The sequence below is a fragment of the Pristis pectinata genome, chromosome 33, assembly GCF_009764475.1.
Source record: "Pristis pectinata isolate sPriPec2 chromosome 33, sPriPec2.1.pri, whole genome shotgun sequence".
In the NCBI taxonomy this organism is placed as follows: Eukaryota; Metazoa; Chordata; class Chondrichthyes; order Rhinopristiformes; family Pristidae; genus Pristis; species Pristis pectinata.
Window position 1 is genome coordinate 4118737 of NC_067437.1, and position 25351 is coordinate 4144087.

A 25351-nucleotide genomic window follows, 5' to 3' on the forward strand; every position below is an offset into this window, starting at 1 on the left:
CCGTCTGTGTCCTGTCTCATTTTTCCCCCGGATGTCAGCCCGTGTCTGATAATTATGACAGGCCAAATGAACGTGTCCATTTAGTGTGAATGTGTTTGCCACAACAATTTAGACTTGGACAGCTCCTTTGAATAAAACATCGACACTGAACTGCATGAGGAGAGATTAGGCTTGTGACCAAAAAGATTTGAAGGGTTATTTTTAGAAAGGAGGGGGGAGGGGCAGGGAGGAGGAGGGGAAGGGAAAGGAAAAGGGAGGGAATTCCTGAGCTTGGGTATCAACATCTTAAGGAACCAACGGCAATGGCGGAGCGATTAAATTCAAGGCTAGAGTTTTGTGTGTGTTGGAAAGGTTACTGTAAGATTGACATAGGGAATCAATTGTAAGTGTGTGTCAATTTAAAAGTGTGTTTGGCCACATGACAAGAGTGTGGATGAGTGAAGAGACTTGGCTGTGTTTTAGGGGAAGATTAAGTGCAGCTGTGCAAGGAAAGAGCTTGCAGCTGTCTGAGTGTGATGGCATGCACCTGCATGTACAGGTCTGGTTGTCAGTGATGAAGGTCGTGTGTGTTTGGGCACAGCTGTGTTTGCATATATGTGCAGCTTTCCAAGGAGTACAAAGGACAAGTCATTTGCGATAAAGTGATTGATTGGAATTTATTGATATTCAGTGGGATGGATTTACCCAGTAAGAGCTGGACAGAATCCTATTTTAATGCACAGAATCCCTTCAGTCTCATTGATCTTGTTTAAAAATATACCATGTGGAGATCAAAGGTAACCTTGGGGCCATTACCTGGGTGCTGCTCTGTGGAAGTGAGCATTCTTGCTTAAAAATCATATTTAAACAATTTATTTAGCAAATGGGGGGAACAAAGAATTCTTAATTGTTGTATTGTCTCCCCCTCTGAAGCACAACAACAAAAGTTCCTGCTGGGGGGTCAGATCCCAACCTTCCAGTCCCTTTCCTAAGGACATAGATTAGTGGGACTATAGCCAATGAGTATGCAGACTTTCATTTCTTTAGCACCTACCATAGCCTTGGAACAGCCTGTGAAGTATTTCTTTGATGTAGTCACTTGTAATGTAGGAAACATGGCACAGCCAGCTCCCATAAACAGCAATGTGATAATGAGCAGATAATTTGTTTAAGTAATGTTAATTAAGGGTTGAAAATATTGCCATGGGATAGTTTTCAGCTTGAGAGAAAGAGACAAGGCCTCAGTTTACCACCTCAAAGGCAGTCTGATCATGTAGCACACCCTCAGTACTGCACTAGAGTGTCAGTCTAGATTTTAATGCTCAAGTCTCTAGAGTGGGACTGGAACCCATAACCTTTTGCTTCAGAGGTAAAAGTATTTACCCATGGGCATGGTTGAATTATAAGCATGGTTGAAAAGCCATCCCTGATTTCCCTTGAAATGGTTGGCTTGCTTGGCCATTCCAGAAGGTAGTTCAGAGTCCTGTAAAGGCCTGATTGTGGGGGAGTTCAACTCCAAATGGATGTGGAGGCTGACAGTTATTTGATGTAGAACCCTATTCTGCCCTGAGATCCAGTGGAAGCAGTAGCTTGTGATGTAACTCCACAGATCTGCAACTCCACCCAGTGGGTAATTACTGCAAGACTGGAATGATTCTTGAACAAGCTTTAAGTTATAAGTCAAGTTTATTGCCATATACACAAGTACAGTGAGGTACAGGTACAATGAAAAACTTGCTTGCAGCAGCATCACAGGCATGTAGATTCAGAAAACACACAGAACATAAATTGCGGGCTGGTCCCAGAACATTCTATGCAAAAGACGCATTTCACTGTGTGTTTCGATGTACATGTGACTAATAAAGATATCTCATCTCATCTTTTACATGACAGTGAAGCCAAAGGGGAGCGGCAACCAGTGATAGTTGTATAAGAGACTGAGAGTTTAAGTACAAAGTTCTACACTTAACGGGTGATTATTGACAAGTAACTAACAGCCCTTGGTCTCTGGACTCAGCTGACGTTGCCTTCCATTGTGGCCTGTGTGAAGCTTTAATTCCTCACTCTTCACACAAAGGCCATTCAACCCATGTCTGTCCCGGGTACTTAAGAGTTCATTGGCAATAGCAGCCAAAAATGCCCTTGCCACTGAGGATCAGAGGTAACATGTTAGCTCCACTCAGATCAGCACTTCATTAGAGTTTGGCCATTGTTTGCCATTACCTCCCTCAGATAAACCATTCACACCCATTCCTACCACAATTGCTTATTTCCCCTTATCTCCACCAACAATGACTGTGCAGGTTTGGTCTGGTTTGCCTGTTGCCAATCTTTGAACAGTAGCCAATTGACTTCAACAATAGTCATTGCATTAGAGAAAGCCACTTCAACAAACACTTACTTCAGATCTGCAGCATCTCCTTGGAAAATAGAAAACCAAAGGTTCTTATTGTAGTTAACAGAAACACCAGCGTGTGTATGATCTACATGTTAGCTTCACAATTCTTTAAGCCTTGAGCTTTCCATCATGCCTTACAATTACTATTTTACAACCGTTCACAAATAAAAGATTCAATACTGAGAATGTCCTGACTATATTCGAGCTTTCCATCATGCCTTACAATTACTATTTTACAACCGTTCACAAATAAAAGATTCAATACTGAGAATGTCCTGACTATACTCGGGTGAATGTTGCTCTGTAGCTATGGATGTACCCCAACAGTAATGCTACATAGGGACTGCACTGACGATGAGGGAACAGTGAGATACTGCCAAACTCTGTATGGTCACCTAGAAGGGCCATTTGCAGACACAAGAAATTATGCAGATGCAGGAATCTGGAGCAATACACAAAAAGTGCTGGAGGAACTCAGGAGGCGAGGCAGCAATCTATGGAAGGGAAAATAAAACAGTCGACGTTTCGGGTCGAGACCCTTCATCAGGACTGGAAAAGGAAGAGGGGCAGAAGCCAGAATAAGAAGGTGGGGGAGGAGGGGGAGGATATAATAAAACAGAGGTGATAGGTCGAAGAGGCAAAGGGCTGAAGAAGGAGGAATCTGGTAGGAGAGGGCAAGTGAACCATGGAATAGAGGATGGAGGAGGAGAGGAGATGGGCAGGTCCATCAAGGCGAGGGAAGGGAGCCATGGGAATATAGGAAGACAAAGGAGTGGTGGGTGGGGGTACTGGAAGTTACAGAAATCAGCCATCAGGTTGGAGACTCCCAAGGCAGAATATGAGGTGTTGGTCATTTGCAGGTTCCCTTCCGGGACTCGCACTATCCTGACTTAGAATGTTACCATTGGCTCTTCATTCAGTGCTTGGTCTAAATCTGAAACCTCCCTGCCAGCAGAACTGGAATCAGAACAGAAACAGAGCAGAAGGTGGCTACTTGGCCTACTGCTCTAAGAGCACCCATCTAGTCATACTCCCTTGTTCTCACCACAAAGCCCAGCAAATTGTTTCCTGTCACATCCAGCTCCCTTTATATGCCACAATTAAATTCACCTCCACCATTAACCCTGTCAATGCAGTCCTGACCCTAACCACACACTGTTTACAAAATATTTCCTCATGTTGCTTTTAACATGCCTTCATTTTATGCTCTTGACCCCTCCATTAATGGGAACAGTTCCTCTCCATCTACTCTGTCAATAGGCTTCATGATCTTAAATACCTCTATTAGATTACCCCACAATCTTCTGTTCAAAGGAGAACAATCCCAGCTTCTCCAGTCTGTCTCATTCCCTTCACTACTGGAGTACAACGACTGCAGTGTGTACCATCTACAAAACGCACAGTTATGTACTGCAGTTACTCAGCCAGGCTACTCCAAGAATTCCTTCCAAACCTGCAACCTCTACCATCAAGATGGACAAGAGCAGCAGGTAAACGCGAGCACCACCACCAGCAGGTCCCCCTCCAAGTTGTGCACCAACCTGACTTGTTGGTTTTTCATTGTCACTGGGTCTAGATCCTGGAACTCCCTCCCCAATGTATTGTAAGACCATCTTCACCAGAGGAACTGCAATGCTTCAAGGAGCCAGCTCAACCACCACCTTTTCAAGGATACTTAGAAATGAGAGCAATTGCTGGCAATGAATATTTGGATAAAAACTAGACTCTTATCTCTGGAATCATTTTAGCATTTCTATACCCTTTTCAAAGTCTTCATGTAATTCTAACTATAGGGCCCAGAAAAGGGCAGCACTACACTTGTGGCTGAACTAACACTTCATATAGATTCATCATGAGTTCCTTATTCTTGTATTCCATGCCTCTCTATTTATTGAACTTAGGATCTGTCTGCTCTTTTAGACATTTTCTCAACCTGCTTTGTCTCTTTCAATGAACTATGCACATTTAAGCTGCAACCCTTCCCATCTTGTACCCCTTTTAGAGTTGTTCTTTCAGTTTACATTGCCTCTTCTCGTTCTTTCTACTAAGAATAATGCTTCACATTTCTCATCATTAAATTTCATCTGCCACCTATCTGTGCATTCCACCAGCCTGTCTATAACTCTTGGAAGCCCATGACTTCTCGTAGTTCATTGATCCTCCAAGTTTGGTGGCATCTGGAAAAAAAATAGAAACTCTGCACTGTTTAAGTCATTGTATTAAGAAAAGCAGTGGTCCAAGTGCCATTCCCTGAGGAATTTGATTGTACACCATTCCAGTCCAACAAAAAACTTTTCACAACTCATATTTCTGTTACTTAGCCAATTTTCTATCCACACTTCTACACACCCTTTTATTCAATAGCCCTTGATCAGCACATTATGTGGCAACTTATCAAATGCCTTTGGAGATATGTCCATTAATCACATTTCCCTTGTTAACCACTTCTGTTCCTTCACCAAAATACTCTATGAAATTAGATAGATGTGATTTGCCTTCAACAGATCTTTGCTTGCTTCCTGCAATCAATCTATATTTGTCCAAGGAATAGCTAATTATGTTCCTCATTGTTTTTAGAACTTTCTCCACCAGTGAGTGTAAACTGACTGGCCTGCAGTTACTCCTTCACCAAAACAACTGCATCAGTTTTAAAAGGCAGCTCTCCATGAACTTCTCAGTTAAGGATGAGCACTAAATGCTGACCTTGTCATTGAAATCCTGTGTTGGGTTTGCAAACAGTTTTCCATTGAACAGGACACCCCATATTTGACAGGGAAAGCTGGTATACTGTGGGGATGAGATGCCCTTTTTCCCCCTTCTGATTCCCCACCTCTGAAGATCAAGTCTCAGGACAGGAGAAATGCACCTTCAGCTTCTGGTTGACTTCAAGGATAAACTGAAACCTGTGTGGACTTCAAGGCGGAATCCTATCCTGCTCGGCACAACAAGCCCCATTCCACAACCTGTTCCTTATTTTTGAAATACAATGGAGGTACCATTCCCCATCCCATGAGAGAATTAACAACATGCACCAACGCAAACCAAAGGGTTGGCAGTTGTACAAAGGAAGCCCTTCCACTGCTCTGCCGCTAGGGTGGGCCAGTGAGCCTGATTGACAGCTAAGGGAATTCGGCGTTACGCATGCGCTTTGGGACCTCGTTCAGGGCTAAGGAAACAACGAATTCGGTGATCTAAGACCAACTAAGATTTCCTTTATTCTCAAGATAATGTTTATTTCTAAATAAAAAACTTGCAATAAAATGGATGAAGAAATCAAAAATGAACAAAAGGTTTTTGCAAGGGTGCGGAGGCGGGACGTGTTTGATTGAACTCTATGTTGTCCAATAAACTGGAAGAGGTTCAAGTCCCTTGAAAAAAGTTGACCAATGAGTAAGAGGTAGAACCCCAAGAGAAGGGGGGCTATATTGATGATTGATGTCTGTCTGCTTCAACCAGAAGGAGGCATCCGCAGAGCGCACCAATCATCAATCAGATGAGCGCGGCCCAATGGGAGAAAGACGGATGGATTAGCCGCGTCAATCACTGAGCGGAGACCAATAGGAAGGGCAGGATGACAGATACGGGGGCGGACCTCCGCCGTGAGGTCATCAGGCGGCGCCGCGGAGCGGAGCTGTCCGTCGGAGAGGCCGGGAGCGGCAGGGCAGCCGGGGACCGCCGAGGGGTGAGCGGGCAGTGGGTGCTCGGGGGGAGACGTGGCCCTGCTTTAGGCAGGGTGCTCCGCGGTCCAGGCTTCCGCCTTTCACTCCAGCCCGGGGATGCATCCGGGGGGCCTTAACCCGGCGCCTCCGCCCAGCGGAACCTTCTAGAAATAAAAGGGCACTGAGTGCAACTCCCTGGTTTGCATGGCTCCGGCGTTGCCCCGGGATCCGTCGCCCTCCACCCCCTCTGCACCCAGCGAGGTGCCCGGGAGGGTGCAGCCCCTGGTGCAGAGAAACGAGGCGGCTGGTCTGCGCACAGCAAGATCCCACAGGCAGCGGGCCGGGGGCCTGCAGGAAGGGTCGGGTGTTGGCCCTGTGGCACACAGGGTGAGCGGGGACTTCCCATCTGCTCTCCAAAACCGTGCCCGTGGTTGTGTTTACATCCACATGGGACGCGCTATGGCCAAGATCCCAGCTCTGAACCAAAAACATTGTGTGCCCGGAGCTGGGCAATGGGCAAGGAGCTGGGTACCTTATCGGACCAGGACCCAAGGCTGGCAGCGCTCATGTAGTAAATAGGATGTCACCAGAGCAGTGAATCCACTAAGTGCTACTTGTCAAGGGGTATGGGAAGAGTTTTTTAACACTTACAGATGCAATGGGTCATTTTAGTTCGATTTTCTCTGTGAAGCAGATAGTAGCTCATTGGATCTCCCCACAACATGTGCCAGGTAATGTGTGCCTTGTGTGACAGAATGAAAGGTTGCAGTTTCCATTATAATCTAATGTGTCATTCACAATGTCAGAGGAAAAGAATCATCTGGATGGCACGCAATGCAGAAGCCTCACACCCCTCAACTCCCTTAATATTGACTCTGCCTACACAACCTTCTTGGGTAGATAGTTGTGGGCATCGGTGGTGAGTTTCTGTAGCTAATTGTCTTGTTCAACATCATTACACAAGTCCAACAAGTGTGCTGTTTTTATTCTCCATGTTGCTCTGACCCACACTTCCTCCCTGCCAATCTCTGGGTACAAATCCAGTTGTGCTCCTAAATTGACATGAGCTTTTTATTAATTACCTATTTGCAGGTAATTCACTGATTCATAAACTACCAGAATGCTGGTTAAAACCCCATTCATTTGGGATGCTTTCCTTTATTAGCTGAGGCATAGAAAATAAAAGCAGGAAAGTTATGTTAGATTAGCCACAGCTTGCATATCTTGCTGCCATATTACAGGGATGATGTGATTGGAATTGAGAAGGTGCAGCACAGTGGCATGGCTCGTGTAGTTGCTGTCTGGCAACACTGGAGAACCAGGTTCAGTCTTGACTTTGGGTGCTGTCTGTGTGAAATTTGCATGTTCTCCCTGTGATTGATGGGTTTCCTCTGGGCACTTTGGTTTCCTCCAGTGTCCAAGGGAGTGTAGGTTGGTAGGTCACTATAAATTGCCACAAGTGTGTGGGTGAGTAGTGGAATCTGAGGGGAGTTGATAGGAATGTGGAGAGAATAAAAGTGGGATTGGCGTAGGATTAATGTGAATGGGTGGTTGTTGGTCAGCACAGACTTGATGGGCTGAAGAGCCTGTTTCCATGCTGTAGGACCTTAGGAAACTGGTTTAGGGTCAAGCACAGGCATCAAGGATGATGACAGATTTCCTTCCTTGAGGACATTTGTTACAAGTTTTTACAAAATCTACTTGTTTTGTGGTCATCGTTACTGTTACTGATTTCTTAATGCAGAATTATTTAGTTAACAACTATTCCCAGATCATTTGTTCAGGGTTCTGGACTTCTAGGCCATTGTACTACAATACCCTCCGCCCAGTGTAGAATGCAGCACCTACAGGATCATTCAGATCACTGGCCTCTGAAGCGCCAGTGTCTCTGGTAGAGTGATTAAAGCCATCAGAATTTACTGATGTTTTGACACAATGGGAATATTGCAGTCAGCCACTGACTCTGTCTGTCAGCCTTGTATCATTTCCTTTCTCAGATATTGTGGAATAAATTTTGGGATCCTACAGTGAACTGCAACCTTTTATTCTGCCTTTCCACACAAGAGCCGTATTACCTGCTTCAAGTTGTGAAGGCATCTGGAAGTCCTATGAGGATGAGGAAATGCTAAAGTCACAGCACTTAGCACACGTTACGCGTAGTGGTACTTGGCAGCTCGTGAGCTCAAGAGGTCCATTGTTATTGGAAAATAGTGTTTGTTCTGATGACTAGTTGTGCTTTGGCATTGTGACCATGTCAATAATTTCAGCTATGTCATCAGTAACCTTTAATGTTATCATTTCAACAATTTTGCTGAATTATGAGATGGTAATTTGAACAATGTTCATGATAATATCACCAAGCACTGAATTTCAATCACACCTCTTTGCTTTTCAGCCTAGAGCCAGATGTTCCTTTTGTACAAGGCACAGTAATCTGGCAGCAGGACAAGTTGCTGACACAGATCACAGATGGTTTCCTCTTCCTGTGCCTGCCCTCGCCACCCCAACCAAAGAAAGCCCCATTGCTCACTACTGAAGCATCTGAGCCTTTGCACCTGACTATTAACACATGGGCCTTGGGTTCTGTGGGGGAGTGCAATCCTGCACAAACGTAGGTATCTGTGTGCATGTGGGGGTCTGCCACATGTCTGCAGGTAAAAGTTTGTGAGGCTCCACTGTTTCTGTGCAGGGGTGTGTTCAAGTGCTTTAGTTATGATCCAAGAGATCCAGGGCTGATTAACCAGCAGCTCAAGTGAGCTGGTGTCCAACTCCTAGAAATCAAGCCATGAATTCTGGATACACTGTTCTTTTGCTGCTTTTTTAAAGAACATTTTTGATTTACCTTGATTAAATTTACTGACACTCAAGGTTTAAAAAGACTTGTTAAATTCTGTTGCCTCGTGGATGCAAAATTTTGAATCTCAGCGTCCATTACTTGCACTAATTTAATTTGTTATGTTTTGCTTTGTTATGTTTTATATGTGGCTCCTGAAACACTGTTGTATGTGTGATCCACAAATGCAAATGCTTGAATACTCATAATGAAGTACCTAATGGCCTGGTTCATCAGGTAACAGTTGATGAGTAGCCACTTGTGTGCCAAGGCTGAATCAGTCCATTGCAGCTTTTGTTCAGCTGATGGAGGCTGGTTAGCAAACAAGATTGGTGCATACAAGGGGGCAGGGAAGGATGCTTCGCACAGTGGGATGTAACGTGCCTGAAGGAAATCAGCTTTCGAATTACAAGGATGTGTAATAATTTACCCATCTGTTGGCATTGGTTTCTAGATCACAGAATGGAGGGGGAGGTCAGTTTAGATTCTGTCTATCAAGCTGTTCAAGCTTTGTACCATCACCCAGATCCACAGGGTAAAGAGAGAGCTTCAGCCTGGCTGGGCGAATTCCAGAAGTCGGTGAGTTTTTCAGTATACAACGTAGATCTGTCAGACCAGTGTTGGTCTGTCTATGGTAAGAGACAAGAAGTGCATCCTTACTGACTTGCATTAACATAACTGGAATTCCAGCACTCTACATTGCATGCTATTGTACTTTGTTTCCCATGAGAGAATTGGAGGTGCTGTGATAAGCTAATGACAGCTTATGGTAGTGATGGGTTATTTTCATTGGTCAATGAGACAATAGCTGCAGGATAATCTCGATGATCATAAAAAATAGTCAAGTTTAGAATAAGTCTGTACACAGACTTTGGCTGAAATATGTAATTTTCTCTCTGCAGATTGTTGAAATGGTATCTTTAAATTGCTTAAAACAAAAAAATTAGACTGGAGATGCTGGAATCTGGAGCAGGCACCTATGGAGGGAAATGGACAGTTGATGTCTTCACCTGGACGAAGTTCAGATGAAAGGTCTCGATCCAAAATGTGGCCGTCCATTTCCCTCCACAGATGCTGCCTGACCCGATGAGTTCCTCCAGCATTTTGTGTGTTGCAAAATAATTAAACTCTATGGTGAGATCTGATCAGTATTGTCTATTAGAAATCACTCACTAGCCATGGGTGAGGTCACTGACCAAACTCGGATCTCAATATCAAAAGCAGCATGACTCAGGTAAATTTACTTTGTAGGTGCACTTGGAATTTAACACCTTTCGTGACGACATTACAGTTTTTCTCCTTATTGGAAATTGATTCGAGAATAATAATGAAACAGAGGACTCCCTTGCCATTTCTGGTCCGGCTGATGAACTTCAGCCCCTGTCACCTTCCAGAGTTGGTTGTGTTAGTTGTTTAGATCTCTTAGTATTCTGGCAATGTACTTGCTTTCAGAGCAATGTCCCTGGAAATGATATGTTGAGGGATTAGGCAGGCTACACAAAACTAAAGTTGGTTTATAACATTGAATTGTTGTTTTGAATGCATTTTATTTCTTTTATTCTCTGGATAGTGAATTAATACCAATTCATTAAATAAATCCTGAGAGAAAACTGGAGTTTCTCAAGGAGGTTCCCTTATTTGTTGGGAAAGTGATCTTTTGTCAATTAGCAAGCACTAAGGTGCATCCAGATACCTCTTCTGTCAAAATTGTTCCTCAAACCTATTGTGCTTGTCACATCAAGGACAGCTTCCGTCCCACTGTTATCAGACTCTTGAATGGACCTGTTGTATGCTAAATGAATTTTTAGTCTCTCAGTCTACCTTGTCGTGGCCTTGCACTTTGTGTTTATCTGCACTGCACTTTCTCTGTAACTGTAACACTATATTCTGCATTCTGTTTTCTTTTTATTACCTCTATGTACTCGTGCATGCTGTGATCTGCCTGGATGGCACGCAAACAAAAGCTTTTTACTATCTCGGTACGCATGACAACAATGAACCAAGACAAATTCCACGTCTTAAAGTATTTCAATGAAATAAATTTAAGTTTTGGTTGAAGGAATTTAACAGCTTGCATCGTCCTCTGAAGAGTTTGTTAAATGTCAGCTGCTTTGAAAGTTTTCAACAATTTCCTGTTGCTCCTCTTCCACTGGCCAGATGTTCTCATGGCAGATTTCGGACCAACTGCTGAGACTGCAGCGTGACATCGAGTCGTGCTACTTCGCTGCCCAGACCATGAAGATGAAAATCCAGTATTCGTTTTACGAGTTGCCCCCTGAGATGCACTCATCGCTCCGTGACTCATTGCTCACACATCTGGAGAGCCTGAAGGACTTGTCCCAGGCCATCGTCACGCAGGTATTGTGCATGCAACACTTAAAAGGAACTGGATGCTGGAGTGAGTGTTTGGCTTTTCCACCTCTAGATCCCGGATCCATGTCAATTGAGTGAAGCAGAACCCGTGGCATCTATAACTTGAAACCTTGGGATTGTGATACAGGAATACTAATTGCTACTTCCACCAACATCTCCCACCACCCCACCCCCCCCCCCCCCCCCCCCAACAAAACCCTCCATAAAACTGCCTGGCAAACCAGGACTGTTCTTCCTCAAGGGGCAAGAGGAATGGGAAAACAGTTCTGGCCTTGCCAGCGACAACCAGATCCCTAAAAACATAATCTTTTATTTTTAATAGTACCTGTGAGTGAGGCTGAGCACAGAACATTATTACAAATAAAAAAATAACTACCAGGGATCCATGAGCCGGTATCCCACTCTTCATACATACAGCCTGTTGGTTCCATCAGCTTAAGTAATATTGTGGGCGAACTCAACCCTGCAGCTAAAGACTGGAACCTTGGTTGATTTCCTTTGCTAAGGGCTCTGTGATCTAACTGGCATCAAAAAAACACAGAATTTGAAGCCAGAAATTCAGGATCACTCATCTTTTCTTGTAGGTTAGCTTATCCCTCTGCGCATTTACGAGACCCAGGTTTTGATCTGAATGACAGTACTGATGCAGAGTTTCCACCCGAAATGTGGACAATTCCTTTCCTTCCACAGATGCTGCTCAACCCGCTGAGTTCCTCCAGCAGATTGTTTGTTGCCACAGAAACGTGCCCTTCGGCCCAATGCATCCATGCCGACCAAGATGCCCCTAAGCTAGTCCCATTTGCCTGTGTTTGACTTATATCCTGCCTCAACCACTTCCTCTGGCAACTCGCTCCATATACGCGCCACCTTCTGTGAAGAAGTTTCTCCTCGGGTCCCTTTTAAACCTTTCCTCTCTCACCTTAAACTTATGCCCTCTAGTTCTTGATTCCCCAAGCCTGCGGAAAAGACTGAGTACGTTCACCTGATCTCTGTCCCTCAAGATTTCATACACCTGTATAAGGTCACCCCTCAGTGTCCTACGCTCCAAGGAATAAAGTTAACTCAGGCCCTCAAGTCCTGGCGACATTCTCATAAATCTTTGCACTCTTCCCAGCTTATATTATCCTGTATTATTTTATTTTCCATATCTGACTGTTGGATTTTTTTTGATATCCATAAATAATGTTCTGTGCTCAGCTTCGTTCGCTGGTGGTATTTAAAAAAAAAATCATTTTCTGGGATCTAGTTGTTGCTAGCAAGGCCAGAACTGTTTACCCATTCCTCTTGCCCCTTGAGAAAGGACAGTCCTACAGCCAAGCCATTTCAGGGGGGCATTTAAGAGTCTACCACATGGGGGGTACATGATGAGGAGTCACAGAAAGGCTGGACAGGATAAGGATGGCAGATTTCCTCTCAAGGACATTGGTGAACCAGATGGATTTTAACAACAAACCTTTGTATTCTTCATTACTTACATTGTTTACTGTTTTTATTTTACAACTTTCCTCCAACAGATTTAAATCCCATAAATGCCCTGGTGGGATTTGAATTATGGTCTGTGGGTTGTCAGTCCGGGCCTCCGGATTATTGGTCTCGTATCTTAACTGCTGTATCAGTGCTATACTATTAATTCCGAGCCTCTCAACTTTGTGTTTAAACAGGAAATGTCATCACTTTATTTCTAAATCTCTTCCAGTTAACTTTGTCTGCCTCTCTGGTCTGAATCCCTCAATTACTGGAAACCAAATGTGACCTGCTCCTTCCAACCTCTAAACCTGTCTATTAGGTCATATCTAAATTTCCTCTGTAACCTTAACAGAGACCATTTCCGAACTGGTCTATATTCATAGTAAGCAGCATCTTAGTGAATCTGAGAATCTTCTCTGTGGGCTCAATTATCCTCATACTCTGGAGCCCAGATTGTCAAGCTATACTCCTTTTGAAGTCCTGCTATCATTCATCACTTCACCACCTCTACAATACTTTGTAAAATACAGTGTTCCATTAAAAACAAATGCTGGAAACTCCTTCTGCTATACAGAATTACACTCTGTTGCCTTGTCCACTAATCTTGTCCCACTGTGTTTGAGCATCCTTTAGGACTCTTGTTTCAGTATTCCCTGCAGTTTTGGACTGCACTTGCTCTACCTCTGTGTCTGAATCTTTGTGGTAATCCATAAATTACATATTTCATATTTCCTTACAGCAGTGGACCAGTGGGTCAAATAAGCTCCTTTTATGATGGCTGTCAGAGCAATTCCATCAACCCCCTGTTTACTTTCTGGTAAATTTTTACTCTCACATGCCCACAACTCTTGCCACCCACCTACACTCAGGCAATTTACAGTGGCCAATTAACCTATCACCCAGCATGCCTTTGGGATGTGGGAGGAACTCCGAGCACCCAGGTTAAATCTATGCTGTCACAAGGAGAACATGAAAACTCCACTGAAACAGCACCCAAGGTCAGTATTGAACCTGGGTCTGTAGAGCTGTAAGGCAGCGGCTCCACCTGCTGTGCCCCCCATGCTGCCCCTTGGAGTGAAATCCAGTGATACTGCTTCCCACTTCCAATCACTTGTACTACCTGGATTTAGCTTCCATTTGCCCTAAAACTAGAGTTCATAAATATACAGCAGTAACTAGTAAAAGCAATAAAGAATTCGAGTAATTTTCCTTAGGGAGCTTGCTACCACCTGGAGTAGTTGAGCATGGATATATTTAAGGGATATGGACAAGAGGAATAGAAGTTATGCTGATGGAGTTGGATGAGAAAAGGAAGTTTATATGGAGCATAAACCATTTGGGTCACATGGCATATTTTGTGCCTTAAATTTTCTATAATTTCCAGTTTGTTTACTCCTGTGTACAAACTTGATATTTTTTGTCACCAGTGTACTGGGCTTGTTGTTAAAGATTGCACTGACCAGGAGGTGGTCACAACTCCATCTTCGAACTCCCCTCCCCTCAAACCCTTATTACAGTCCCCACAGGATTGAGGATAAGTGCTCCCTGTCCAATTCTTTGAGTTCTGATGTAGCTGAGGCAAATGTGGGGTGCACATCCATTTACTTTGTCAGCAGTTCTTCACCTTATCTGATAATTCACCTAATCAAAGACAGGAATTAGGATCTGAATTCTAATTTTGAAATTGATTGATAAAGGGCCTTGTTCTGTAGTTAGTGTGGGAAGAATAGAGTTACCTTTCTTTGCGCCAGAGGGTTACTATTTGTGAACAGAGGTCCAAGGCTGCAGAATTTCTCTGCTGTTGCCTGGTCAGTTTATTGTAAGCTGTTGGTCCCGGTGACATTTAAACAAAAAACATATAACAGAGTGGGTTACTCACAACCTTGTGCTGCCTGGAGAATGCAACAGAAGTCCACTACCAATTAACCCCAAATTTTCTCTCTTGTGCTGCTTTTATTAACAGTAATTCCTCGCTGTCTTTTCTATTTTGGATCGCAGCTGGCTCTCGCTGTTGCAGACCTCGCCATACAGATGACATCGTGGAAGAGCTGTGTCCAGACGCTAATTGAGAAGTGAGTGTTGCCTTTATATTGGTGACATGCCTCCCTCTGGTGGTTGCCCTGAGCTGTGCTTGTGTTAAGAAAATGAATATTGCTGAGGTTAGGCATCCTGAAATGTATGGATAGGGAATCTTCTCTAGTTCCATCAATTGCTCACTTTTCTGGTACTAACTGGGTCTGACTGCTGTCCATTTAATAATAGTAGGTGTCACTGACGATTCTCAAGGCATGGGATATTTTCACATTCTAAAAGCCAAGCATATCAGCTTATAACTTCCAACATATTGCCCTGTTGACCACCAGTGTTTAGCTTGAGTAAAGCACCTCCACGATATCCCAGCATTATTCTTGTCCCTAACCTTGACCTTTTTGCCCCATAGCAAATTGTAATTTTTTTTATTTCTGTTCTTGTAAACTCCTGTGATAAAATGGCAGTTTAGCATCTTGCATTAAGACCCATGCATCTGCAAAAACTAACCTTTTCAACAGCTTCCATTTATGTTGCATCTTTAAGGTGAAGAAATGTTCCTAGGCCTGAGGAAAATAAGACAATGATCCAAAAGGAGAAGGGATTCACAGCCTCAGCCAGCATCTTAGGAGTTCTCTGGAGTGTTAACAAGACTCCCATGTATTTACAGTGCTCCCTGCTCCTCCTGTTTGTCTCAACACTATTGTTGATTTTGTGGAACTGCGACCACTAGAAAGTGAAAAAAGAAGTCTGTAAGGGTAGGCTTTATGGAGGAGACTAGAGGCTGGCAGTGGGTAAACACTGGCTTAGTGCTAGATTCAAAACCAGTTCTTGAGACAGAATGCCTCTAATACACCAAACAGATCCAGGTTCCCTTCCAACAATTATTGGGTGGAATGGCATGTGTTCTATGTTTTTCCTCAGCTTATTTGCTTTTGGGTAATTGATCTCACTCCTTGTGCTGTCTCTCCCAGGTACGGCAATGATGAATCTGCTCTCCCATTCCTACTGGAGATTCTGACGGTGCTCCCAGAGGAGGTGCATAGTCGCTCACTGCGAATTGGTACCAATCGAAGGACTGAGGTCATTGAGGACTTGGCGTACCATGCCAGTTTGGTGATCGGCTTATTGGTAATTCAGTGTGGCCTGGAATCCCATTGTGTGTGTTCTTCTGTATGTTTGTGTTTGCGCATGTGCATATGCACATGTACTTGCATGTTGCGATCAGCACTGTCCAGTTCCTACATTGTGTCAAAAATTTCTTCTGCAGATTACGATTGGAAGCAGCAGCCTTGGTCATTTGGAGAAACAAAGGACTGCAGATGCTGGAGTCTAGATGAAAAATACTATCATGCTGAAAGAACTCAGCAGGCCAGGCAGTATCCGGGGAGAAAAGCAGGCAGTCAACGTTTCTGGTCAGATGCCTTCTTCAGGACTGAAGATAGGAAAAAGGGAAGCCCAATATATAGGAGGGAAAAGCAGAGCACTGATAGGTGGACAAAAGAGGGGAGGCAGGTTTGGCACAAGGTGTTGATAGGTAGATGCAGGTAAGAGATGGTGATGGGCAGGTGTGGGGGAGGAGGTGAGAGCAGATCCACCGGGGGATGGGTTAAAGGTAAGGAGGAAAAAACAAGGGGGTAGAAAAAAAAAGAGAGGCTAGGAAAGGGAAGAAAAGAAGAGGCATGGTTGGGGGGGTGGGGTGGGAATTACTTAAAGTGGAAGAATTCAATGCCATCAGGCTGCAAGGTTCCAAGACAGAAAATGAGGTGCTGTTCCTCCAGTTTGCGCTTGGGATTCTCCTAGCAGTGGAGGAGGCCAAGGACTGACATATCTGTGACAGTGTGGGATGGGGTTGAAGTGACTGGCAATAGGGAGATGCAGATCGCGGTTACAGATGGAGGGCAGATGTTCTGCGAAATGGTCACCTAGTCTGCGTTTGGTCTTGCCAATGTAGAGGAGGCCACACTTGGAGCACTGAATGCAGTAGATGATATTAAGGGAGGTGCAGGTGAATATTTTGTTTCACCTGAAAGGACTCTTTCGGTCCCTGGATGGAGGTGGTTTAGGGGCAGGTGCTGCACCTATGGCGGGGGCAGTGAAAAGTTCCCGGGGTGGGAGCGGGATGGCTGAGGGGGGAGGAGTGAACTAGGGAGTCGCAGAGAGAGCGGACACTGCCCACCCCACCTCCCCTCTTTTGTCCACCTATCACTGCTCTGCTTTTCCCTCCTATATATTGGGCTTCCCCTTTTGCAATCTTCAGTCCTGAATAAGGGTCCTGACCTGAAACGTTGACTGCCTGTTTTTCTCCACGGATGCTGCCTGGCCTGCTGAGTTCCCTCCAGCATGATGGTGTTTTTCAGCCTTGGTCAATTGCCCATTAAAGCTGGTTCCAGTTGTCCATTCTGTTTTTCTTAAGCAGGTTATTGATCATGCATCTCTGTCTCCAGTGATGCCACCTGTTCCTTTTTCAGTGCACAGTTGCTAAAAATCCAGTTTAAGTCCAACCTCTAGGGTAATCAAAGAGGGGATGAAGATCAACTTCCTTCTGTTTATCCTCAGTGTTAATCTGCTCTGTTTGGAGTGAACTTATATAAAACAAAATGTTTTTAAAAAAGGTATAAAGCAGCATTGACTGCCGAATTGTTGTATGGTTTACGTTTTGCAATGCTCAGCTCCAGTTGTATTTGCAAAGCCTGACTGTTTCAACAGCTTCCATTGTATTGCTTCTTTAAGGTGGTGAAACATTCCTAGGCTTCTCATCAAGGCCTGGGGAAAATAGACAATGATCCAAAAGGGGAGGAGATTCAGAGGGATAACTACAACCTCAGCCAGTTCTCTGGAGTGTTAACAAGACTCCCAAGTATTTACCGTGCTTGCTGCTCCTCCTGGTTGTCTCCACGTTATTGTTGGTTTTGTGGAGCTGAGGCCATTAGGAAGTGAATAGACGGGTTGGCAGTGGCAAGATGCTTGCTTAGTGCTAGATTCAAACCTAGGCCTTGAGAAAAGATGTCCTTAACAGGCCAAGCAGATTTCAGATGGTGGAAAGAAAGTTGTGTCCACCTACTGCTCAGTGCTATCTTTAACCACGAGCCCAGAATGTGACTTTCCTTCCCCTGGCACTGTGCCACCTTATCCCCACCCAAAGTGGAGAAACTATACCTGCTGGCATAATAACATTTTCACTTTTTTTCCTGAATGAGCCTGTGCTTTTTTTTTTCAATTTTCCCAGTACATCACTTGATTTCCAGTGCACTACGCATGTACTTGCTACAATCTGAAGCTCATTGCAGTTGGATGATACAGAAGGCTACTGCCCATGTTTCGAGTCAGAGACATACAGCACAGAAACAAGCCCTTTAACCCACTGAGTCTGTGTCAACCATCAACCACCCGTTTACACCAATCCTCTGTTAGTTCCATTCAGTCATTTGTTTAATAATGTCAGGTTGGGAAACATCACAGACTGGGGCATCTATTTACCCTTTTTTTCTTTTGTTTCTTCCCATATTATCTGTCAAGGAGCCCTTTAAGGTGTCAGCTGGTCTGTTGCTTTTGTAGCACTTCACATTGTCAAGTGTTGTTGAGGAACCTGACTCATTATTCTGTACTTTCTCCAGACAGCCTACATGGAACGCTGCAGCCATGATGAGAAGTTGGTGATTAAAGTTTTCCGATGCCTGATGAGCTGGATTAACCTGGGCATCCTGCATACCGACCACATTGCCAACAGCCAGCTACTAGTGGCCCTCTTCCAGGTCCTTGTAAGTATGAGCTAAGAAGCTTGATGCTTGGTATTTGGATGGATCCAGTGTAAGCAGGGCAACTGTTCAGTACACTTCTGTAGTCTATGTTCAGTGGACAGCAGTCAGTTGGAGACGGTATAGTTTTTCTTCTCAAAGTAATTGTGTCGATGCCCACGTGAACTGATTGCACAGACTTCGCACGGAAGCTGTGACCTTCTGTGATGTTTACTCACATGCCCAGCATTTGCCTTTTCTTCTGCTCTGCCATCTTTATCCTGCCCAACATGAAGCAATTGTGCCATTTGACATACTATTTTCACTCTTAAGCTACATTTGCTTAGCCTCTATTGTAGATTTGTAATCGCGTTTGGTTGTAACTGTGCCCAGGCTGATTTGCACCTGCTGCGTCGTGATGTGTGAGCATTGATCAAATGCCTGGTGATTTGGCTCCAGGTAAAGCAGAGTCATTTCCAAACTCTTCCTGTTCGCTTCCCCTTCCCCACTTAGTTATCAGAGTTGATCTTGGGTGGTGTAGTTGTCAAAAGAAAGGACTTGAATTTGTATAGCACCCTTCATGACCTCATCATATTCCAATATGTTTTCTGGACAATGTATTATATTGTTGAAGTGCATCCACTATTGTAACACAGAATTGCTGTGGCAATTGCTGGATGTCAATTTTCATGAATACCAGATTGACCCTGGCCAGATAATGTTTCAATGATGTTAACTAAATACAGTGTGAATGATTCCCCTCCTCTTCATTGAAATAGCATTAGAGGATCTATGGGCTCAGTTTACTGTCTCATCTATTCCTGATGCATTGGGCCACAGTGTTCAATGCTGATCTGTCTTTAGTGAGACTTGAGCTCTTAATCTCCTGTCCTAGTTGCTAATGGTATAACATCTACTAATGCGACTGCCTTCAACACACCAGGAGAGGACTGGTCTTGATTAGCTATCTGGAGCCACCTGCTGGAAAGTGAATGTATATGTCCTTTGGGTGAGGATTAAACCAGGCTCATGAGATCTTTATTGGTCACATGTACATAGAAACACACAGTGAAACACATCTTTTGCATAGTGATTTTAGGGGGCAGCCCGCAAGTGTCGCCATGCTTCCAGCGCCAACATAGCATGCCCATAACTTCCTAACCTTTACATCTTTGGAATGTGGGAGGAAACTGGAGCACCCGGAGGAAACCCACACAGACACGGCAAGAACGTACAAACTCCTTACAGACAGTGGCCAGATTTGAACCCGGGTCGCTGGCGTTGTAAAGCATTATGCTAACCACTATGCTACCGTGCCTGGATGTATTACATCCAGGGTGTAATACATGTTCAGGTAGCCAGTGAATGCCCAGAGACTGGAGAAACACAGGGAGGGGATGAGAGTTGTTATGGTGGAGGAGGGGAGGTGAACAATTTGCTGAATTTGACTCTAACAAAAGAGAAAGCTACCATGGCCACGGACATTCTTATGTTACAACAGTGCCTGCACTTCAACAATATAATTGTCCAGAAAACACTGGGACATTGTGAGGCCATGAAAGGAGTTAACAGGAATGTAGTCACCAGCCCCAGTGAGTTGAGGAGCTGCTCTCTACCTGATGAACCTATTCCTGGCCAGGCTCACTCTTCACATAAGCTTGGGTGGTTATCATGGGCAGGGTATCTGACAGAGGAATGTATCACAGTGGACCTTTCACTTTCTTTACCTTGCGTGCTGTCATCCTTGATGTCTCTGCTTCAACAATCAGAAGCTGATCAAACTGCAGATTCTGGTTCAGTTTTTATCCCCCAGTCTGTGTTCCTTGACCCAGTGTAGCGTCACAACTCCAAGAAAGCCCAGCCAATACCATACAGACCGGGAATCACACTTGGGACTTTCTGTTCTATCTGGCACAATGCTACATTTGGCAGGTCAGCTTTCTGACAGAGCCAGCCTTTTTATTTTCTGTCAACAATTCCTTTCCAGTTGGCATTGTGGTCATCTTGTTCTGCCTACCTGGGAAACATGCCATTGACATCATATCCCTTTGGCCTTTGCCTGTCCTCTGTAATGTTTAATCCTTGTAGGTTGTATTGGTGCTTCCATTTAATTATGTTCTCAATGCCTGTTCCTATATTGAGGTTGCCTCCAGCAGAATTTGGGACTACCCAGGTTTTGAAAGGAAATATTAGAGAGGGCATCCTCTGATTCCAATTAAATTGAGCAGGACGTTGAATGTCATTACTGTTGGAAGGAATAGGGAAAAAGGGAAGGTGTTAATCACCGGTCAGTTGGATCCACCATGCAAGTGTCAGATTGTCTTCAAGTTATTCCTATTCCAGTGGCCTGTGTAGATCTCCATTGATGGTGTTGCCAAAGGAGCAAAAGCCTTGGAAATCAATGTAGAAACTCCCTTGGAAACTAACAAAATAGGGTCTCTGTAAAGGGTCTCCATATGAACATCAGCTGTGAAATTCCTTCAGTGGCTTTAATGTAGTTAATGGAGCACCAAAGTCATTCAAATTAGAAGAATCCTGGTTCTAGAGATCCCAGTACATGGTTGCCGCTGTTCCTGCAACCCCTAACCCATGTAGAAGTATATGAATGTCATGTGAATACTGGGCAAATTCAATGTGGAGTTGGTTTTATGGTAATCTCCATGAGTTCAGATGAAGATCAACCTTTTAAGGGTTAATTGAACTGCACCCCAGCAAGAATCTGTGCTTTCACAGGTGGAGAGTAAAAGGGCTGGGAGGGAGGAGGGTTGGAAATTAATAGTTTGAATGTTCTTTTGTATTTTTCTAACTTGTTCTTGAAGTGCTTATGCCTTTGAGGGGGTGGATGTTGGCAAGAAAGCCACTGTGCTTGACTTTGTACACTTATTGGAGGTAATTATTGACTCGGGGCACGAATGATATTTTGGTAAACATCTGACTATTTGTGTATGTTTACTGAACATTTGGGATATAATACTGAAGGGGATAGTAAAACTGCAGTATCTGTAGGTGTACAGAAATGCTGAAAGATCAACCATCTCTGTATTTCAGAGGCACAACCAGACGTCCTCAAACCTGCATGAGGTCGCTAGCGACTGTGTGTGTGCAGCACTGTATGCTGTTGAAGGCTTGCAAGAAAGTCTACGCCTGGCACTGCAGTTGCAGGAAGGAGTGATGGCACTTGAGGAGGCTTACCACAATGCGGTTGCCTGTGAAGATATGGACAAGTAAGTATTGACGAAGTTTGTAACTTGTCTGTTCTGTGGCATGAAGCTGCCAATCATTTATACAGTGTGAGTATGCAGCGATGTTGAAAATGGTTTTATGATAGACCCTCTGAGGGTTCCACTGGTTAATCAGATGAATACTGCCAAACTTGATCAGCTAATAAGTTATAGGCATAACCAGACTTTCAACAAATATGTTTAGGTGGCAGAATCTACTAAAACAGTGAAGCAGTTTACAAAAAAAATGTAAGAGTCTGTTTGAAGAGAATCTGTACAAACTACTTCATACAAAGTTATTGACATCCCCAAAAAAGCAGGTTCATTTCTTCATCAAAATGACCCGAGTGTGTGTTTTAAAAAAATCATTCCCATTCATTTAAAGCATTGTCAGCTTCAGCTATGATTGATGGGCCTTATTTTTCCCAATTATCTCCATTCTGCCCTCGAATATTGGTGATGTGGCCCTACTTGACCCTCAGTGACCCTGTAGGCAGGTGTTTTCCCATTCTAATCTCTACCTAGTAATTTTGGCCGGAATGTCTGTGCATCCAGATACTGGGGCAGGAGTGCATGAAGTGTTTTTGTTGTGATGGAGTATCTGAATACATCACATTTACAGTCAATGTGTTTTAAGGATGCTAGAGCAAGTGAAGACTGACCATATGCCTAGGGTGAAGTACAGTACACGTGAAACACTCATGGATCAACCATTCAACAGAAATGACCAATTTCAGGAACAAAGTACTTGGGCCTCCCAAGATTTTTTAGAGTCATAGAAACAGGCCCTTTGGCCCACCACATCTATGCTGACCATCATGCCTATTTGTATAAAGCCCACTTGCTTGCATTAATTCCACATCTTCACTCATTCAAGTACCTGTCTAGATACCTTTAAGTGCTTTTACTGTTCCTGCCTTCACCACCTTTAGCAGCTCACTCCAGATACCAACCACTCTTTATATGGAAAAGTTTACCCCTCAGATCCCCTTTAAACCTCCTCCATCTCACCTTAAACCTATACCCTCTAGTTTTAAACATTCCAACCATGGGAAACAGACCCTGGGTATCTACCCGATCTGTGCCTCCTGTAATTTTATATATTTCTATCATGTCTCCTCTTGGCCCCATGGGAAAACAGACCCAGCCTATCCAATCTCTCTTGATAACTCAAGCCCTCCAATCCAGGCAACTTCCTTGAGAATCTTTTCTGCACTCTCTCTAGCTTAATCACATCTTTCCTGTAGTGTGGTGAACAGGACTGCACACAATGCGCCAGGTGAGCCTAACCAATACAGCTGCAATATGAAGTCCCAACTCTTGTACTGATTGCCTTGGCTGATGAAGGCAAGCATGCCATACACCTTCACCAGCCTGTCTACCTTGTATTAATTAAATTATAGTGCAGTCAAAGCTACTTAATTTGAAATTCCCATTTTGCTTAATTCAAATTATCGGAGTTTCTGCATTGAAGTGTGACTGAAGAATCAGGATGTGATTCATTCAATAATCAGCAGTTAAATCTTCCAACCGCCTAGTCCACACCTTCAACTGTAGCAATGTAGGGAAGGAGATTTGCCCTTTTGTCTGTGGTCAGTTAATCGCCATGTACCAGCAGACACTTCAGGTGACACTGACTGAGGGTTAGCTAATTGATTTTAGTGGCAGCTGCTGAATTTCTTTACCTAGCGAGCGCTTAGGACGTGGAACTTGCTGCCAAATACAATATTTAATGTAATTTGAAGGGAAACCAGGCAAATACACAACAGAGCAAGGTGTAGAGGATATAGTCATGTAGTTGGAGCAGGCACTTGTGGTCCAAGAATCGCGTCAGCGGTTTGGTCAAATGACCAGTTTCTGTGCTGAAGCCTCCATGTAATTCCATGTATTTTTACATGGATTGGTCGGTAAAGGTGATCCCATCTTGCCTGGAGCTCGACAGATCTGTTTTACACTCCTAGCCGTAAAGTTGTGCTTAGGTGTTTGGCAAGTTGAATGAGGGATCACTTTAGATTGTGAAGTGAATAGAGAGAAGGTACATTTGTGGCAACAAGAGTAAAGGCACCTACGTTGAACTATTGTTTATTGACTACAGCTCCGCCTTCAGTACTATAATTCCAAGCAAACTCATCACCAAGCTCTGAGACCTGGGACTCAACATCTCCCTCTGCAACTGGATCCTTGACTCCCTGACCAACAGACCATAATCAGTAAGGATAGGCAGCAAAACCTCCGGCATGATTATTCTCAACACCGGTGCTCCACAAGGCTGTGTGCTCAGCCCCTTTCTTTGCTCCCTATACACTTGTGACTATGTGGCCAGATTCTGCTCTAACTCCATGTACAAGTTTGCAGATGATGCCACTGTAGTGGATCGTATCTCAAATAACGATGAATCAGAGCACAGGAAGGTGATAGAGAGCTTAGTAACATGGTATCATGTCAACAACCTTTCCCTCAATGTCAGCAAAACAAAAGACCTGGCCATTGACTTCAGGAAGGGGGGGGCAGTGCACATGCTTCTGTCTACATCAGTGTGCTGAGGTCGAGAAGGTTGAGAGCTTCAAGTTCCTAGGAGTGAACATCCTGGTTCAACCACATAAACACCACAGGCAAGAAAGCTCACCAGCGCCTCTGCTTCCTCAGGAGGCTAAAGAAATTTGGCATGTCTCCATCAATCTTTACCAATTTTTAACGATGCACCATAGAAAGCATCCTATCTTGTTGGATCACAGCTTGGTATGGCAGCTGCTCTGCCTGTGACCGCAAGAAACTGCAGAGAGTTGTGGACACAGCTCAGCACATCACAGAAACCAGCCTCCCCTCCATGGACTCTGTCTACACTTCTCACTGCCTCGGTAAAGCAGCTAGCATAATCAAAGACCCCACCCACCCCGAACATTCTCTCTTCTCCCCTCTCCCATTGGGCAGAAGATACAAAAGTCTAAAAGCAAATGCCACCATGCTCAAGGGCAGCTTCTACCCCGCTGTTATAAGACTATTGAATGGTTCCCTAGTACAATAAGATGGACTCTTGACCTCACAGTCTACCTCGTTATGACCTTGTACCTTATTATCTACCTTCACTGCCGTTGCACTTTATTCTGCTTCTGTTATTGTTTTACTTTGTACTATCTCAATGCACTGAGCAATGAATTGATCTGTATGAATAGTATGCAAGACAAGTTTTTCACTGTACCTTGGTACATGTGACAATAATAAACCAATTCAATTCAAAAGGGAGCATTACTCTGAATGCGACCAGTATTGTACTTGATGAGACAGTAGCTTTATTATGAAATTAATCAAGTCTCAATGGGAGCAGTAGAGGCATCTTTTGTGCTAGTTCTTTCTTTCAATCCGGTGGCCTTTGTGTATTCCAGGGCACTGAACTATTGCCGCATTTTCACTGAGCTGGCAGAAACGCTACTTGAGATGGTTATCCGCTCACCGGGACAGGGGCTGGGTGACCTTAAAACACTTAACCTCATCTTGAACTGTGTTGGACATGAGCAGTATGAGGTGAGTTCCTGCCCGTTGTCAGTAGGGTTAGTGTTGGGGCTGCAACCCAGCTGCTGTGACAACATTCTACTTAGTTTTGCTGCTTCTGGGTGGATTCCCATTAGTTCTGAACCAAAAACACTAAATGGAACACC

At 44.1% G+C, this 25351-nt stretch overlaps 1 protein-coding gene across 5 annotated transcripts in view; it reads left to right on the forward strand.

Annotated features, from left to right (window-relative positions):
- The first annotated feature begins 5923 nt into the window (after positions 1-5923).
- Positions 5924-25351, forward strand: part of LOC127585622 (transportin-3-like) — a 49344-nt gene continuing 29916 nt past the window's right edge. For 4 of the 5 annotated variants that reach the window (XR_007958542.1, XR_007958543.1, XM_052043229.1 and 1 more), the window contains exons 1-8: positions 5924-6059; positions 9324-9448; positions 11027-11227; positions 14708-14781; positions 15712-15868; positions 18355-18498; positions 21523-21698; positions 25079-25217. Coding sequence is in view for 3 of the 5 variants with exons in the window: in XM_052043229.1 (XP_051899189.1) it covers positions 9332-9448; positions 11027-11227; positions 14708-14781; positions 15712-15868; positions 18355-18498; positions 21523-21698; positions 25079-25217 (1008 nt within the window). In the remaining 2 variants the exon portion in view is untranslated. Of the gene's footprint in view, positions 6060-9323; positions 9449-11026; positions 11228-14672; positions 14782-15711; positions 15869-18354; positions 18499-21522; positions 21699-25078; positions 25218-25351 lie in introns of those variants that run through there. The other variant, XM_052043231.1, reaches the window with a different exon arrangement.